The sequence below is a fragment of the Cynocephalus volans genome, chromosome 15 (assembly GCF_027409185.1).
Source record: "Cynocephalus volans isolate mCynVol1 chromosome 15, mCynVol1.pri, whole genome shotgun sequence".
Taxonomy (NCBI): Eukaryota; Metazoa; Chordata; class Mammalia; order Dermoptera; family Cynocephalidae; genus Cynocephalus; species Cynocephalus volans.
In genome coordinates this window covers 84062299-84078105 of record NC_084474.1, presented here as the reverse complement: position 1 = coordinate 84078105, position 15807 = coordinate 84062299, and the positions used below count along the sequence as shown (strand labels likewise).

The 15807-nt window shown below is 40.4% G+C and overlaps 1 protein-coding gene across 1 annotated transcript in view; it reads left to right on the top strand.

Annotated features, from left to right (window-relative positions):
• ADCY8 (adenylate cyclase 8) overlaps positions 1-15807 on the top strand; it is a 253284-nt gene that overhangs the window by 147357 nt on the left and 90120 nt on the right. The window contains exon 8 of the mRNA XM_063079734.1: positions 14525-14722. Coding sequence (XP_062935804.1) covers positions 14525-14722 — 198 coding nt within the window. The remainder of the gene's footprint in view (positions 1-14524; positions 14723-15807) is intronic.

Below are 15807 nucleotides of genomic sequence, written 5' to 3'. Positions count from 1 at the left end.
TTTGATGTTGTACATCATCCCTGTTCCTGTATCTGTATTAATTTGGGTCAAAACAGAAATTTTGACCCAGTCTGGGTTCTGGTATCCAGTTGCTCTGGGAGTCCTGAGCACCCATGCTTTGCACCTCTGACTCCCGATATGCACAGATGCTCTGCCCATTGGTTTGATGTCTTGGTTCCCTGAACCCTGGCTCAGTTACCAGTGAGATTTCCTGTGCCTTCAGCCTCCAAGTGGAATGAAAGCAAGAAAACTAGAAGGCAAGATGTTTATGATCACAGGTGGACTACTGAAATTTAAGATGACAAAGGTAGAAGTAGGTAGTTGAAGTAAACCAAAAGTGAAGAATTTCACATTCGGGGGAAGATATCCAGAAATCTCAAGGCTGGATTGTTGGATGAGTCATCAGTATGGTCATTCAATCTCTCAGAATAAAAACAAAATTGGGGATGAAAGGAAGACTTAAGAAAAGTGTCCTTATATTAAAGATCATATTTTTCCCTTCTGGTGCGTGCTCTGTCTAAAATCTACATCTGGGCTTGAGGTCTTCTTCATTCAGTTATTTAACAGATACTCAAGCACTCTACATGCAGGGGATCCAGTAATAAAGAGACTTGGTCACTGTCCTCCAGAAGCTCTTGTATCAGGGGAGTGGGAAACACAAACAGTTCACCAAAAAATACAAGTGCTACCAAAGTAATAGAGAGAAAAAGATGACCAGAGAGCAGATAGAATGACTGCAAATAGGACTGTCAGAGAAGGCCACTCTGAAGATTCGATTTGAGTGCTAAAAGGACCTGCACATCACCAAAAGAAGAGCATTCTCAACAGGGGGAACAGATAGTGCAAAGGCCCTGAGGTAGAAAAAATTTTAGTGTGTTTGAAGAAGAGCAAAAAGTCCCAAGTGGCTAGAGCCCAGTGAGCGGGAAGAAGGGAGTGTCAGATGGAGCTGAAGGACATGGGAGCTTAGCCCCGCAAACCTTGGATTTTGTATTTTACTCCAAAAGAAGTGGTAGAAACATTCTAAGCAGGGCAGTGAATGATCTCGTTTCTATTTTAAAGAGATCACTTTGGCTGCTTTGTGGAGAATGGATTCTAGGGGGCAAGAGAGGACTTACAGACAAAATGCAAAAATCATAGACTTATGATTTACAAGAGGATACCAAAGGGTTGGGCTTATGTGTAGCTATAAAATTTATTGTGCAGGATAGTGATCATTTCAACTGGATTTTTATAACAAGTGATATGTTTATAGAGCCCTTTTAGAAGCATCACTCTTATTTGGAGCCTGGGGTCTGTCCCCCACACATTGTGGAACCATCCCTTTCATTCCATCCATCCCTTTTACATTAATTATGGCCTCAGAATTCAGAAATTTGTCTATTACTGCTCTAGGACTTTTAAAAGAGTCAGATAGAGAAAAGTACGCGTTTGGTACCTCCACTGTATATTTCAGTCATTCCCATACAATAGACTGACTGGTCATTACTGTTATCTTGAAGTTAATATGTGCATGATGAGGGTTATTAGTATAGATGGAATTTCTATATTCCACACAAGAAATGGAGAGCAAATGAGCTTCATTGCCTGGAATATAGGTAAAAACGCACAGGGTCACTAACACTAACAGAAGTAGAAGTTGTGGGCTGGTGCCAAACTGGGAGTGCCGTGCACATCTTTCTAATTCTCACATCAACCTGACAAGATAAGTGTGATGTGCCTATTTTACAAACAAGAAAATTGTGATTCAGAGAGATTGATTAATTCCCTGAAGGACATGTAACCAATAAATAACAGAGATGGAATTAGAATCCGGTTATGTCTGACTCCAAAAGACACATACTTTCCATCAGACCACACTGTCTCCCCCTGTGTGGCCTAAAGATATGTGCTGGGTTTCTGCGTTCTATCTTGTTTTCAGGTCAGTCCATTTTAGAAGGTGAGTCTGTATGTACATGTATGTATGTGTGTGTATGGTATTTGCATGCCTGTGTATCTGTGTGTGGTATGTATGTTGTGTGTGTCATGTATATATGTCTATATGGTGTACGTGCATATATGAGTGTGTATATGTGTGTAAATGTATGTGTGTGATGTGTGTACATTTTCAGTGTGTGTATGTGTGTGTATTGTGTGTATGTGTGGTGTGTGTATGTGCATGTGTGTGGTGTGTATACGTATACATAGTGTGTGTGTGTATTCACCCTCTGATATCTGGGTCACTTGCTCACCAGGGCTATTTAGAAATTTTCTGTGAAAGCTCCAGGACATGACCAGGTTCTCCTCCAGCTGGAAAATCTATCCTACCAGTTAGCATCTGATCACCTGAGTGTCCTGGTATGATGATTACGTGCTTGGAAAAATGCAAAGCTGGGGAGTCTCCTGTCTGCCTAGTGCTAAAACAAACAACCATTGATTTAATCCCACTTGGATTGAAGAATGTTAAAACCAGAAGAAAAGGAAACATGAGCGATTAAGGCTGGCTGGGCAGGCAAGCAGGATACAAGAACATATTTAGGTTATTATATCTTTGCTGGGACTTTTCTTAGATCCTGTTCTCTGAATCCATTGGAAGCAAGGGAAGAATTCTTGTCTGATTCCCATCCTGATTAAAACCCTCATTTAGACCTATTGCTAATCTTCAGGTTCCTCACAATAAGCTGGTTAATCCCATAGGCTGTGGGTCTTGCAATCTTGGGATAAATCTCAAGACCCCAAATTTGTCTGTATGGTAGTGGAAGGGCCTGCGTGGAAACTCAGTAGGACTGAGTTACAGCCCTGACTTCTCCACTTACTGCTAACAGAATTTAGGTAACCACTTCTTCCCTCCAAGGCTCAGTGTCGTCACTTGTGCAATGGCAGAACCGGACTGGATGATCCAACAGTTCCTTTCAGCTCTGACATTAACCCATTCAATTTCTCCACCCCAGACACGTGCTGGGATTCTGTGGCCATAATGGTGAATACACTTCAGAATCCTACCATCCAATGCCCAGAGAACAAGTTCACTAGGAAGCAATGGGTACACCCATTCTTTACAGTTATTCTAGTGTAGGATAAAGTTATGCTTAAACTGTTAACCCAGTGACGTGTCTTAAAACATGAATATCAAAGTCTGCAACAGGAGTTAAAGCAAGATATATATATATATATAAATATATATAAATATAAATATATATATATAAATATATATAAATATAAATATATAAATATAAATATATATATATTTGCAGAAGAATTTCACTTAACAGAGGAATGAAATGTACCCTTTCTCTCAGTATTCTGGATAACTGGGTTTCGATTTTCTGGAGGCAAATACCCAGACGTCATTACAAACATCATCACACTTGACCTACTTTCAAGGTTTTGTTTTCAACACGATTATTATGTTCTCTCGTTGAGTCGTGTTGACCCCTGGGATTGTTTCTTCCCTTCTCGATTTAGTCCCTAAAGGGTAGGATGCACACTAAATGGCAGGCCCCCTTTTTGCACATACAGGTGCCCACAAGAAAAAGAGCTCTCTAAGTCCAAACTAATTTTACCTCTGTCATTCAACTTGGGCACGACAGTCCCATCAAGGTGTTCATTTGTTCACTCATTCATTCAGTCGTTCATTTATCAACTACTTATTAGGCAACTACAATATGCCAGGTAAGGTGCCAGGCGCTGGGGATGGAGAAATGAAGAAAGCAGTCCAAGCACTCAGGAGCTCAGGTTCCAGTGATGTTATTAACAGGTCAATAGGCTCAGTGATTATAGCAGGACAGTGTAGGAGTGAAGACAAAATTGATACAAGGGGATCAGGCAAGACCTTCCCAAGGAAGTGACACTTAAACTGAAATCTGCAGGCAAGCAGGAGTTAAGCCAAGAAGGAGAGAACAAGACATCAGGAAGATGGGAAAAACAAGTCCAGCATCTTAGCCTGGGTTTCTACCACTCCAGACCAAAGCACTAGCTTCTCTCTGACCTGAAATTCCTCCCTCTATAAACACTCAGAATATTGGATACTGGTCTTAAAAAGGAAGGTGTGTTTCCAGAGTTTACTGCTTCTGTGAAAAGTTGCAGAATATCTAATTGTCCATATTCAATCTCAGTATGCAGAAAATCACAGGCCAGTTTTTCTCCGTAGTAATTTGTTTTTAACCATTTTAACATCAGATTAAGTTTTGATGTTCATTGGTTGGGACATCAGCAGGCTGGGGGTCAAAAACATGGAAGGCTTTGGAAATTTCCCTGAAGTTCATCTGCACTCTTCCAGTAACATGGCTTTTCCTGACAGTAAAACTGCCCAGGCTGTCCTTAGCCCTGATTCAGAACATAGCCCCTGAGTTCAGCCGGGGAGAGTTATTAGAGGGGTCTGGTTTTTCACTCTTTTCAGAAAGGCAAGTGGATTTGAAGCCTTCCAGGGAGCATTGAGTGGATTAAGTAGGCAATTTGATCCATTAAATTCGACTAATCACCCCTCCTTTCTCTGAAGTTCCTGGGGTAGACTAAGGTGGAAGAGATAAAGACAGAAAACAGTGTGTGGCTTATGTAGAATTGCCAATCAGGAAATATGTATTTAGGTTGGCAAAGATGGAGTGTGCAGCCTGTGGTTACCCCATGACCAATAACTGGCTGAGTTTTCTAAACAAACTAGCTGGACTCTTCTTTCACTAGGGATTGACTAGTTGTTTGGGGAGTTATAAAATCGTGGACTGATAAACAGGAACCAGTAAATGTGTAGCATTTTAAATGTGTGCTGATAGACAGGAAGAGAAAGGACAAAACTCTGAACTTTTTTGTCCCTGACTTATTTCCTCAATTTGAAAACAAAGAAATGAGATTTATTTTATATTAATCTTGGTGCCCACTTTGCCAGTGACTGGGCTGATTCTTCACTGTAAAATTTCTTCATTGAGCTATATCCTGACTGTTCCCATCTTTTTGCAGCCAAGCATAACTTTTATTGGTTTGAACCAGTGCAATTCATATCTATGAGGTTTTTCTCTCCAAACAAAATCACATTTGGTGTGAATGAATTTGTATTCCCATTTTTTAAATATGATTTGTCACACATGCCATTTGTCACCAGCGTTACTTCTCTGCACAAGCAAACAAGTGACATCACTCTAAAGTGATTGAATTCCAGTCTGAGCAAAGACCCTTGAGGGTTTTGTTGGCCTAAAGAGCCTCATCTTGGCTATTTGTGTATGTACTTATATTCACTTCACCTAATGTCAGAAAGGAATTACAGTGGCTTATCTTGGATAAGTGTACAGTATTGATGGAACTTTATATAAGGTCCTCTCACATCCTAAAGATCCACAAACTATTATTCTGAACTCCAGGTTATATTTGGTAGTATTTTCCCACTCTATGAAATTTAAATTCTCTTTAATCCCCTAAAGAATCTCTTCATACCATGGGACAGTAAGGGCTTTGGATATACATCGTATGTATATTCTCCACTCAGAATTCCATACCTTGGGAGAACTTAATTGCAGGACCACTCTTAAGTGATACACTCAGAAACAAATATTGAGGATAATAATACAGAAAAGCTAAATTAATTAGAAAACTTCAGTAGAAGAGTATGTAGTAGGAAGTTTAAGGTAAAAGGAAGTAGAAGCCACGAAGTCCCCAAAACGTGACAGTTTGACCCTAACCTGGGTGGTTTCTTGTTTTCCCAGTTTTGCCTCTCACAACTGGAAAAAGGAGAGGTTGGACTCTTGAAGGTCAGTAATTTGTAGCTCCATTGGAAGCAAATTAAGGAAAGCAACAATAAATTTGATTAGTAAGTCGTATAATAAGAGTCTGAAAAAACTCATACTGATAGACTTAAAACACCAAACATGAACAATTTATCAGTAACTAAATAGTTACTTATGAACCTTAAAGGAGCTAAAAGTGTAGATAATTCTTATGTTTCAATCGTCTTCACATTTCTATTAAGAAAACACATACAAACACATACATATAAACATGCACAAGGACACACACACACACACACTTTCCCCACAGCACTGACATCTCTGAAAAATCTACATCTTTCATGTTCGCAGGAAAACTGAGTCACTTAGGTCCTAATCTTTGTTTATTCATTTCCTGAGATGAAACTCTCCAGGTTGCTGACCCAAGGTCATTCAATCAACAGGATAGTGGTCACCTCTCCAGCCACAGCCTGTGATATTTCAGTCCAGACATTTCAGTGCTAGAGGTACTTTGATTCACACCTATCCTGTGGCCCTAAAAACAAACCATTAATGTTTCAGCTTCTCTCTCCCCAACTCACAAGTCACATGTGAAGCGAGACTCCTGCCTCCATCTCTATATCTCCCCCTATCCCTACACTTATACCACCCTCAACCCTGAGACAAAGTCAGTGCTGGGATGACAATATATTTTCCACACATTACTATGGATTCAATATTTTGAAAGCTAAAAATTCCATTGACAACTTGCCTCAAATCACATGGTTTCAGAGTGGTCATGTGTAAATGAATATGCCAAGTTCTCTTTTGGCCAATTCTGCAGAAGTTTAACAAGTTTTTTTTTCCTTTTTTTTTTTTTTTTTTTTTTTTGAGTAAAAATGGCCCAAGTGTGTAATGACTCAGACGCAATCACATTTTCCCAACAGAGATTAGGATCTTCTTTTAGAGGAACTCAAGGAATAATATCAGAGTCAGGAATCCAGGATTAGCTCATAGACCAGTTCAACAGAGCCGGGCAGGACAAATCAGTGTGAAACACCTCTCATCCCCAGTTAACTTGGCTGGAGTCCTTGGACCAGAGCTCAGGGACAAAATCTAGAATTCTGTAGATTCCTTCTGTGGGCTCTGAGTCTTCTTATCCTGAGAGCTCTGCCGAGTTGCCTAGAATCGTGGTTGGCCCTGGAAGTTCAGTTAGAGCTGACTATTTGCAAATGCCACATCCAAAGAGAACCAGGACCAGCATGTCTGTGTCCAAAGCCATGAGCCATTAGTAGGATGAACTGAAGCAAGGGGCAAGGCATTTAATGCCAGGCAAAGCACAGCAGAAAGAGCCTACCACTGTACTCACATATTCCGGAACATAACCCCAAAATGAATAAACTGCTTTAATGACTCAGCTTACCAGTATTAGCTGAAACATAAAAAGTGAATCGTGAGGTTCAAATAAGTAGCAAACTAGTAAATGCCTACCGTGGGGTCAGTCAGAACTAGGGTACCTCCTCTGTCATTGTTTTATTCTCTTCATCATAAAGAGATCAAAATTTCAGGACACAAAATGACAAAGGTTAGCCAAAAGATTTCACAGATCCTTTAATCCCATCAAATTTAACATCCAGAAAATATTTGGAAACTTCCTGCTTTGCCTAAAGGTGGGAAGCCACAATTATCCAAGTGGCCTGAGCCCCAGAATGACAATGTTTGCTCCTGATTGGGGGTTGGAAACCAGGCTACAGGAGGATGCCAAAATTCTAGGGCAAGCTTGTTAGAAATGTCTGGACTATTGTTTCAGCAAACAGAGTAGACATTCTGACCCTTGTTATTTCGTCTCCTGGGGCAGAAGCAATGAGACTGTAATAAAAATTACCTAAACCACTTCCCATAGCAGTGTCCCACAGACCTCCTCCCACAGTAAGATCTCATTAAACATTCTTTTGTTTTGTCTGGAAAAGAAATTATGGGGATATAAATATCCAAGAAAGAAAAAAAAAAGTAAGCAGAATCTCCAACTAAAAAAGCATCAAACAGAGCATTTGGATGTGATATTTCATTTTCTTTTAGTACAGACAGAAAAAGTTACAATCTTGCTAACATACCTGGCATTTGGGAAATGACCCAATTCACTAGCACCTCCATTCCCATAAGAAAAAATTGTTACATGGCAGGTTCTGGGAGGCCCCATGTGGATATTTTCTCAAGGGTCCCCCAAGTTAGTGTTTACTCACACACCACTTAGTGCCTTCTTACCAGAAAAATATTACATCTCATATCTAAGGAAATCTCTGCTCCCTATCTCCAGATTTGATATTAAAAAAAAAAAAAGTGCCTTTTTCAAACACAACAAGCATTCTCCCTGAGGCCCTGAAGGTAAAACATTGTAGAATTAGATCACCTAAAAGCTTTCCAAAGAAGTCAGGTTTCTTACACAGAATAAATAAGTAAGGCGATGGATGTGTTAATTAGCTTAACTCAGTCATTCCACACTATATACATATATCATAACATCACTGTGTACCCCAAAATTACATACTATTATAATTTGTCCAAAAACAAAAACCACAAAATACCTTTTTTTTTTTAACTAGGAGCCTTTTCCTCCAGAGGTTGGATTGGCGCTTTAACAAACACTAGAGAAAAGAAAGATAGCTCTAATGTATACAGCTGAGGTGCCCTTATTCAGGCTTACTGTTTCTTCTTTGCCCTGCGAGATATAGGAAGTGGGATAAGAACTGAAAGGTAAAATCTCCGCCTTTTCCACAACCTAGACCCCATAAGCAATAAGTTTGAAATAGAGCTACAGAGGCCTCCAAGTTAGGCACAGGAAAATGCTGCCACAGGGATGGTACAAGAGTGGTCCAGGAATTGGTCGAAGAGGCCGTTGGTTCTGCCTATTTCTAAGAGAAGATGCCAGCCTGAAACTCAAAACAAGCAGGGTCATTGGGAAGGAACAGGCCATCCCAGCATAAGAGGCAGAGGCCCCACAGTTATGCTCTGAGCTTGCTGGACTTGTCATCCTAGAGAGGATGACGACCTTTCCCAAAGCAGCAATGAGCTGGCCCATACTGTGAAAACTCAGTCACAACTACCTATAGCTAACTCTCAAGACTGCCACTTCCGCCTTATAGGGACACTAAAAAAAGGATGAAGCTTTTTCACTAGTGACTTTAACCTTCTTCTGCAAGCCGGGTCATGGAAAACACTCAAGCTGAAATTAGTGCAGGCATTGATCACAGAAAAGGCTCAAGGTTACCACCTTTTAATCTGTGGTCTCTGGTGCCCTAGCAGCTAGCACTGGGAGGTAGTAATGGGGGAGGCATTCTCTGGATTACAAAAATCCAAATAAAACCTCACATTTACATGCATCATAAGGCTGCCTTGAAGGGCTCTTGCTCTTGGCTGGAAAATCAACTGTCGTGGTAGTGCCTTCTATCTCATGCTGATCAAAAACTAGGCATTTGATTGAATAATAGGAAAATAAATTATTTTTATTTTAATAGTTTGGTAAATAATCTTTCCAAATTTTGAGTCCATTTGGGAGAGAACAGGAGAAAATTTTGCTAGCAAAAGACCAGAAACACTGCCCTAGAAAAACATCTTCTTATAGAACCATTCAACCTTTCATTTATCCATCCATTTATTCATCCATTCTGCACACGCTTATTAGGAACTTAGCAAATAGTCCAGGTGCTAGAGGATCAATTATAGATAAAACACAGTGCCTGACCTCAAGGAGATCAGAGTCTAGTGGAACAAACAAACACATGAGTAGACAATTACAATAAATCATAGTAATTGCTGTGCTAAGGACAAGTGCAGGCTCAGAGTAGCCTTCCCGGAGAAGGTGATGTCTGAATTGGTTTTTAAAGTAGCAGTAGTACATGCCCCTAGATGCTGCATGTTCCAATGCCCAAGGTCAGATGTCATTTGCACTGGGTCTGATATTCTGTGCAATAGTACACACAGGGCACAAACTAGAAAGCATTGTGCAATGTTTAGAAAACATCTCCCCTACTGGGAAAATCAAATCCATTAGCCTGGAGAAGAAAACTCAGGACTCTAGAAGGTGGCCACATAAACAGATCTAATTCAGAGGTCAGCAACAAGTTCAGTAAGTGGAATTCTAAATAAAAGCAGGGAAAAACTTTGAAATACTGTTTCCCAAGTGGTATTCTATGGAACAAGTAGAGGTAATTCAAGAAAAGGGGGTGTGCAGTCATAAAAAGTTTGGAAAGTGAAGTTTAAGAGTCTCATTTCTGTAAAACTGATCAGTGCCTTTATCTCAGTAAAGTGTACTGTGAGATCCCACTAGAAGGATATAAGAATTGTTTCATTCAGTAAACAAGTACTGAGTGTCTACAAAATATCAGGCATTGGAATAGGCACTGGGGACAAAGAAACAAATGAAAGAGACAAAGTCCCTTCTCTCAAGGACACTGGTGAGGAGAAACGACAATGAACAAATAATGGGCCCACCTTTTCTAAACTGACTGGCCCACAGAGCCTTTTTGTAATGAAGCATCCCAGCATTCTTGTGTTTCTTGGAACACATTTTTGAGAAAGGATGAATTAGGAGGATCTAGTAATGAAACAGAGCACTGATCTACAGTGTCCATGGGGATGCTTTGCAGTGTGTTTTGATATTGGAATACGTCATCCATAAGAGCTAAGGTGGTTTTGACTCTACAAAACTGGATGTATCTAGACAGTGCACCTTCATTCACTGTGACAAACTGATTAATGATTACCAAAGTTTTGGGCCATCCATGAAACGCTAGGGCCTGTAGGGAAAGTAGGTTTTCAGTCGACACATAGATAAAAGATGAGTCCCACAGAAAAGTCTTCTGAAGGTCATAAATTAAATGATGGGCTGAAGAGGATTAATGACTTCCCCCACCCCATTCAAATGCAGTTTACAAAGGGCTACCCAGACCCTCTGATCATAATTTTCACCAGACCCCCCAGACTCTCAGGTAAGACCCTGTCTTCAGAAACATGGGTTCAGAAGGGACACTGATTCTCATCTGAGCTTTGATCTGTCTCAAGCAGCTGTGAGGGTGGAAGTAATTTCTGAAATACCTGAGGAGAGCATACATCTCAGTCAAGATAAATCCAGGGGCTGCAAAATCTTTTTTATGCAGAAAATCAGTCATGAGAGGCCATCTCAGTCACAAATTTAGACATTTCTGCTGCTCTAACGTGACCTCCCAAATATCTACAACACCAGCTAAAATAAATAAACAGCATTATTTATTTATAACATGTTTATTTATAACATTACTGTTCCAATCTCACCTCCCAAATATCTGAAAACACCAGCTAAATTAAATAAATGAATATATTTTTTTATTGGGTATAAATGCAATATGTACTTCAGTTATACATTGAAGCATATATTCAGATATATGTATTCAATTACAATTGTTCTCATGGCATTTCCCTTTTCCTTCCATTTTATTCATTTGTTTTTCTATTCTCTTGCCAATTGCTTAATTTGTTTATGTGAAAGAACTGTCTCAACAGTTTGGAGGTCAATTTAAGATTGGAATCCTATTTAAAGCTTGTGCTATTTTTTGCTATAATCTAACTCACACTGGTGCTGTAAGTCAAAAAGAGAAAGCCCTATTCTATTAAAAAATAGCTCATTTCAGTTTGACTCTAAATAGGGAAATAAGGCATGTTACACATTTCCCCAGTACTGCTTACAAATGAATCATTGTGAATATATCAGTGCCTGGATTTTTGGTGTTGGCAGCATTAGCCCACTGAACGTGAACACACAGTCAAATCTTACTGGTCATTACTAATGGAGAGAAAGGGGTATCACGGATAATCCCAAGCCATAATTCCCCCAAGGTCATGTATGCTTTGTGATGCACTGGGGGTAAATGAAAGCAGATGATTTCCTATGCCCTTCCTAATTTCAATTTGCTTGCCTTCTTGAGTTGAAGCTAGTCTTCCCTTAAGCATATATGCCCTGAAGGGGTGAGGTGATGCTAGAGGGATTGTTGATTAAACAGCACATGTAATTGTCATATGTAATTGACAGAGCAGAGGATCAGAAAAAAGAACACTGAGAATTGACTACCTGCATAAACTACTAGGGATATAATTGTAAGGAATAAAAATAACTGCTTAGACAAGAAAAGAATTCTCCACCACAATATCACTGACATTTTGATGAAAAGGCTCCTCCCCAGCTGTTAACTGTAACCTGGTGAAGGGATGAAAGAAAGAGGGGTGCTTTCAAATCTCTCCCATCTGAAGCAACCACAGACAGCCAATAGAATGTATTGCGAAGTCAGGAAGCTCTGAAAGGAGATTTCATTGGTCTCTGCCCTACAGAAGTGGCCAATGGCATCAGAATCCTTCTCTGAATGGTCAACTATTATAAATTGCAGGCATCCAGGAAGCAATGCCTATTTCTAGATTTCAAATGTCTTCTACAGACCAGTGTTAGGCCCTGATGACATTTTCACCAGTTCACATCAATATGAGAAAAATAAGGAAAAAGTAGAGAGTTATTCATTGAATTAAATGTATTCAATGTAAAGACCTGTCTTTTATTCTGCGATTATATCGTTCTTGTTGGGAAAAAAAAAATGTCCAGTCTTTTTTGAAGTAATGGCCATGTTAGCGAGCTGTGATTATGGTAACTGCTACTATAGTGGCTGCTGCTACTGTAATTTAAATAAATCAGTCCAAAAAAATATTTTTTGAATCTCCCCTGACCTGTGAAATCCAAACGTCTTACAGCCAACAAAGGTATGAAGGACTGGTAGAATGGTTAAGCAATATTTAGTTCAAAGAAGGAAAACTTTAAGAAAATAAAAATTGCAGAAAGCAATAGAGATTCCTAACTATGAATGTAAATAGACATTGTAGCGATTTCATCTCCAGCTGTTAGACTCCAGCTCCAAGCACTTACCAGGGAGCACCAGGCATCCCTAAGCCAGAGGGTGTGCCCAGACATGGCAGTTTGAGTGTCCTTTTCACTTTCTCACCAAGAGAGAAAACTAAGTTTTATTATTTTCCAAGCTGTGTGGAAAGAATTTCTGCCCAAGAAACCAATGGGAAAGCCTTTGAGTGGCTAACAGTCCAGCTTCCTCTGGTTTTGGGGATGCTGTTCTAACAGCATTTAGTCCCAGAGGCTAAACCCTCTGATCCCACATGGATCCTCCTGTCCCGTTTTCTGAAGCATTCGTCCCTGCTTCCTTCTCTCTGCTTCATCCCTTCTCTTGCCTCTCATCCTGCCACACCAGCCCCTAACATCTGTCTAGTTCTCTGTAGTAGTCTTCTTGGTTCTCAGAACTGAAATTAACTGCTTCAATCCCCGGAGAGCATATACTTTGCTTTCTCATGTAGACACATGCAACTCCGACCTTCATCCTGGCTCTGAAGAAGAGAGTTTCAATAAATTCTAACAGTGATGAGTTCCTGCTGTAGAATTCATTAGAGACCTCAGATTTAGGTTACAATGACTATCTCTATGAAAGTTAAAACAAAGGATCCAACAGTAGCATAGGAAGAATCCTTAAGGGCTGGGCTGGATGGCTTCACAGAGGTCAAAGCCCCTGACTCAGCTCTGGCCCTGGAGCAGCTGATCTGGCCCAGATGCTAATGAGCTGATGGCTCTTGAGCAAGTCTCTCTGAGGCTCATCAGGATATAGAGGTTCAGGCAGTGGGATCTCCAGGGTCCTCTGTCATTTGATGACTCCGTAATTTTATATCAATCTATCCTGTGTTCTAAACACAGCCAGGCTGAAAGGCTGGTCAAGGAAAGCAGATGAGGTGAGTGCAAAGAGACAGGGAGTTTCCACTTCCTCACCCTGCAGACGTATTGCATCCTATGCCTCCCTTCAAGGACTTCTCTTGGGGGTATAGGATGGGCTTCCCTGTCCCTATATCTCTTCAAGTCCAGCTCACTATTTTTGTCTTAAATTGGAACTGTGAGTGAGCATTGCATTTGGCTAGATCCAGCCAGTTGATCTTATCACTTGCTGCTGACTCACCAGGAGACAAGGTCTCCCTGACAAACCCGGAGTGTCTTCATAAGCCAATGCAATTTTCCATCCAAGTGTCCATACCCAATTACCAGCTGCAGTGGTTTTACCTTTCCCCACCTCCTGCTGTTTAACCCTGTGAAATGGTGGGAGGCCGCAACTGCTTGCATTTTTTACCTAAAGGAAATTACGCACATATCTATATGAATGTATAGAGTTTCGTATATATCTACATGAATTGTCTATATCTATCTACTGGTCTATGTGGGAGAGGGACATATTTGTGAAGTGCACAAATTGAACAATCTTTATCAAGTGTTTAAGGAGCAGATCCTGGCATATTTGGCTGTCTATCTAAGAAGAATGCTAAAAAAAAAAATGCAAGCCATGGAACCCCAAGTCTCTCCATTACCATTAAATGAAAGACCACACGAAAATGTGGAATCTAACTCAGTTGGAGATGATCATTTTTGTGGGCTCTTCAGATATATTTACTTTCTGTTATTTGTTTGGTTCCCTTTCTCTCATACCTGGGATATGCCTGGTTAGAGAAAGGGTCTTAATTAACATTTCTAATCCAACAACTCTCCAAATATCTCAAAGGAATTCAGTGCACCTACATTGAGAAAGGGGAAGTGTCCCTCTTGGTGTGATATTTTGCAAAGCTGTGTTTCTCTGAACCAAATGCTAACCGATCAACTTCTGTAGGTTTCACTGAATACAACTGCATGGAATGCTATTACTGTTTGCAAAGCAACATGATCTAAAACATTGCATTTCTTTTTGATCCAAAGGGGACTAGCAGGTTTATTGTGTTTGCATGTGCTTTCCCCCTAGACTCTGGCTGCCCTAACAAGAAATTCAATAAATCTGCTTCCAAACCATCTTGCACAAGCTTTGCATGTCCAGTCTGGGCCTGAGGAAATTAACAAGAGAATAGAACATACCATCGACTTGCGGAGTGGCGATAAATTGAGAAGAGAGCATATCAAGCCATTCTCACTGATGTTTAAAGACTCCAGCCTGGAGCACAAGGTAGAGCTGGGTCTCCACAGTGGCTCTTTTTCTGAAGTAAATTGTTATAAATGTTCATGGGACTAGAGAGAGAACCCAGGGGCTGTGGTTTCAGTTTTTTGTTTGTTGTTTGGTTTGGTTTCGTATTGTCTTCTCTTTCTCTCTGAAAATCATGAGTAGGCTGAAGGCCATGAAAGGAGATGCTGGTTAGATAAAGAGAGCCTCAGTATTGCTCTTGAAGGAAATGACTAAAAGAACAAAGAGTCCTTTAACTCAGTAAGCATTAAAAGACTTTCTTCCACTTCGAGATTATTAAGCCAAGTGATATTAGCACCCACTTGCCTTTGATTTTAGATGAATTCACATCATTTGCAACCCTTGTAACATAATATATGAGGGCACCTGATAACTTGATGTAAGCATTGGCAATAAACACTGTCTTTCTTAGATTTTAGACATCTATTTTCCTGTTTTCCCAATTTCCTGCTGGCTCAGAGCCTCCCTGATCTAGGTACAGTAGAAAGAAGATGACTTTTGGATTCAGAGTCAGGACTGAATTACACCTCTGCCACTCCCTTGCTATGTGACCTTTGATAAGTAAATTAACCTTTCTGAGCATGAGTTCCTCTTTGTGCAATGAGGATAATGAATGTACCTCTTTCATAGGTTATTACAAAATGCTCTAGGGCAATGCCTTGATTAAGTAAAGTGTTAAAAAAATGGCAACCATCACCATACCGATGATGACTTTTTCCCATTCCCTTCCCCCACCCTAGCTCTGAACCAGAAAGGGCACTAGGAAGATGGGGTGCTGTCCCTGCTTAACTGGGCTGCTCCTTCAAACTGATGGAAGCTGACAGATCTTCCCTGACTGAGCACAGGAGGTGCTTGGCATCTGCATGAGCCCCAGGAAAGAACAGCAGGGAATTTGCAAGCAAATTTCAGGAGTTTGATCCAATACTCTGTAAAGCTCCAATGAGCAATTTTCTGTGAGTTTGTTCAGCTGCCTGGGAAGAGTCTGCTTACTTTGGTTTGGGGAATTCACACTTCCATGCACAAGCACTATTCCCAATGAGTTTCTCTGATGACTACCCAAAGATTGCACA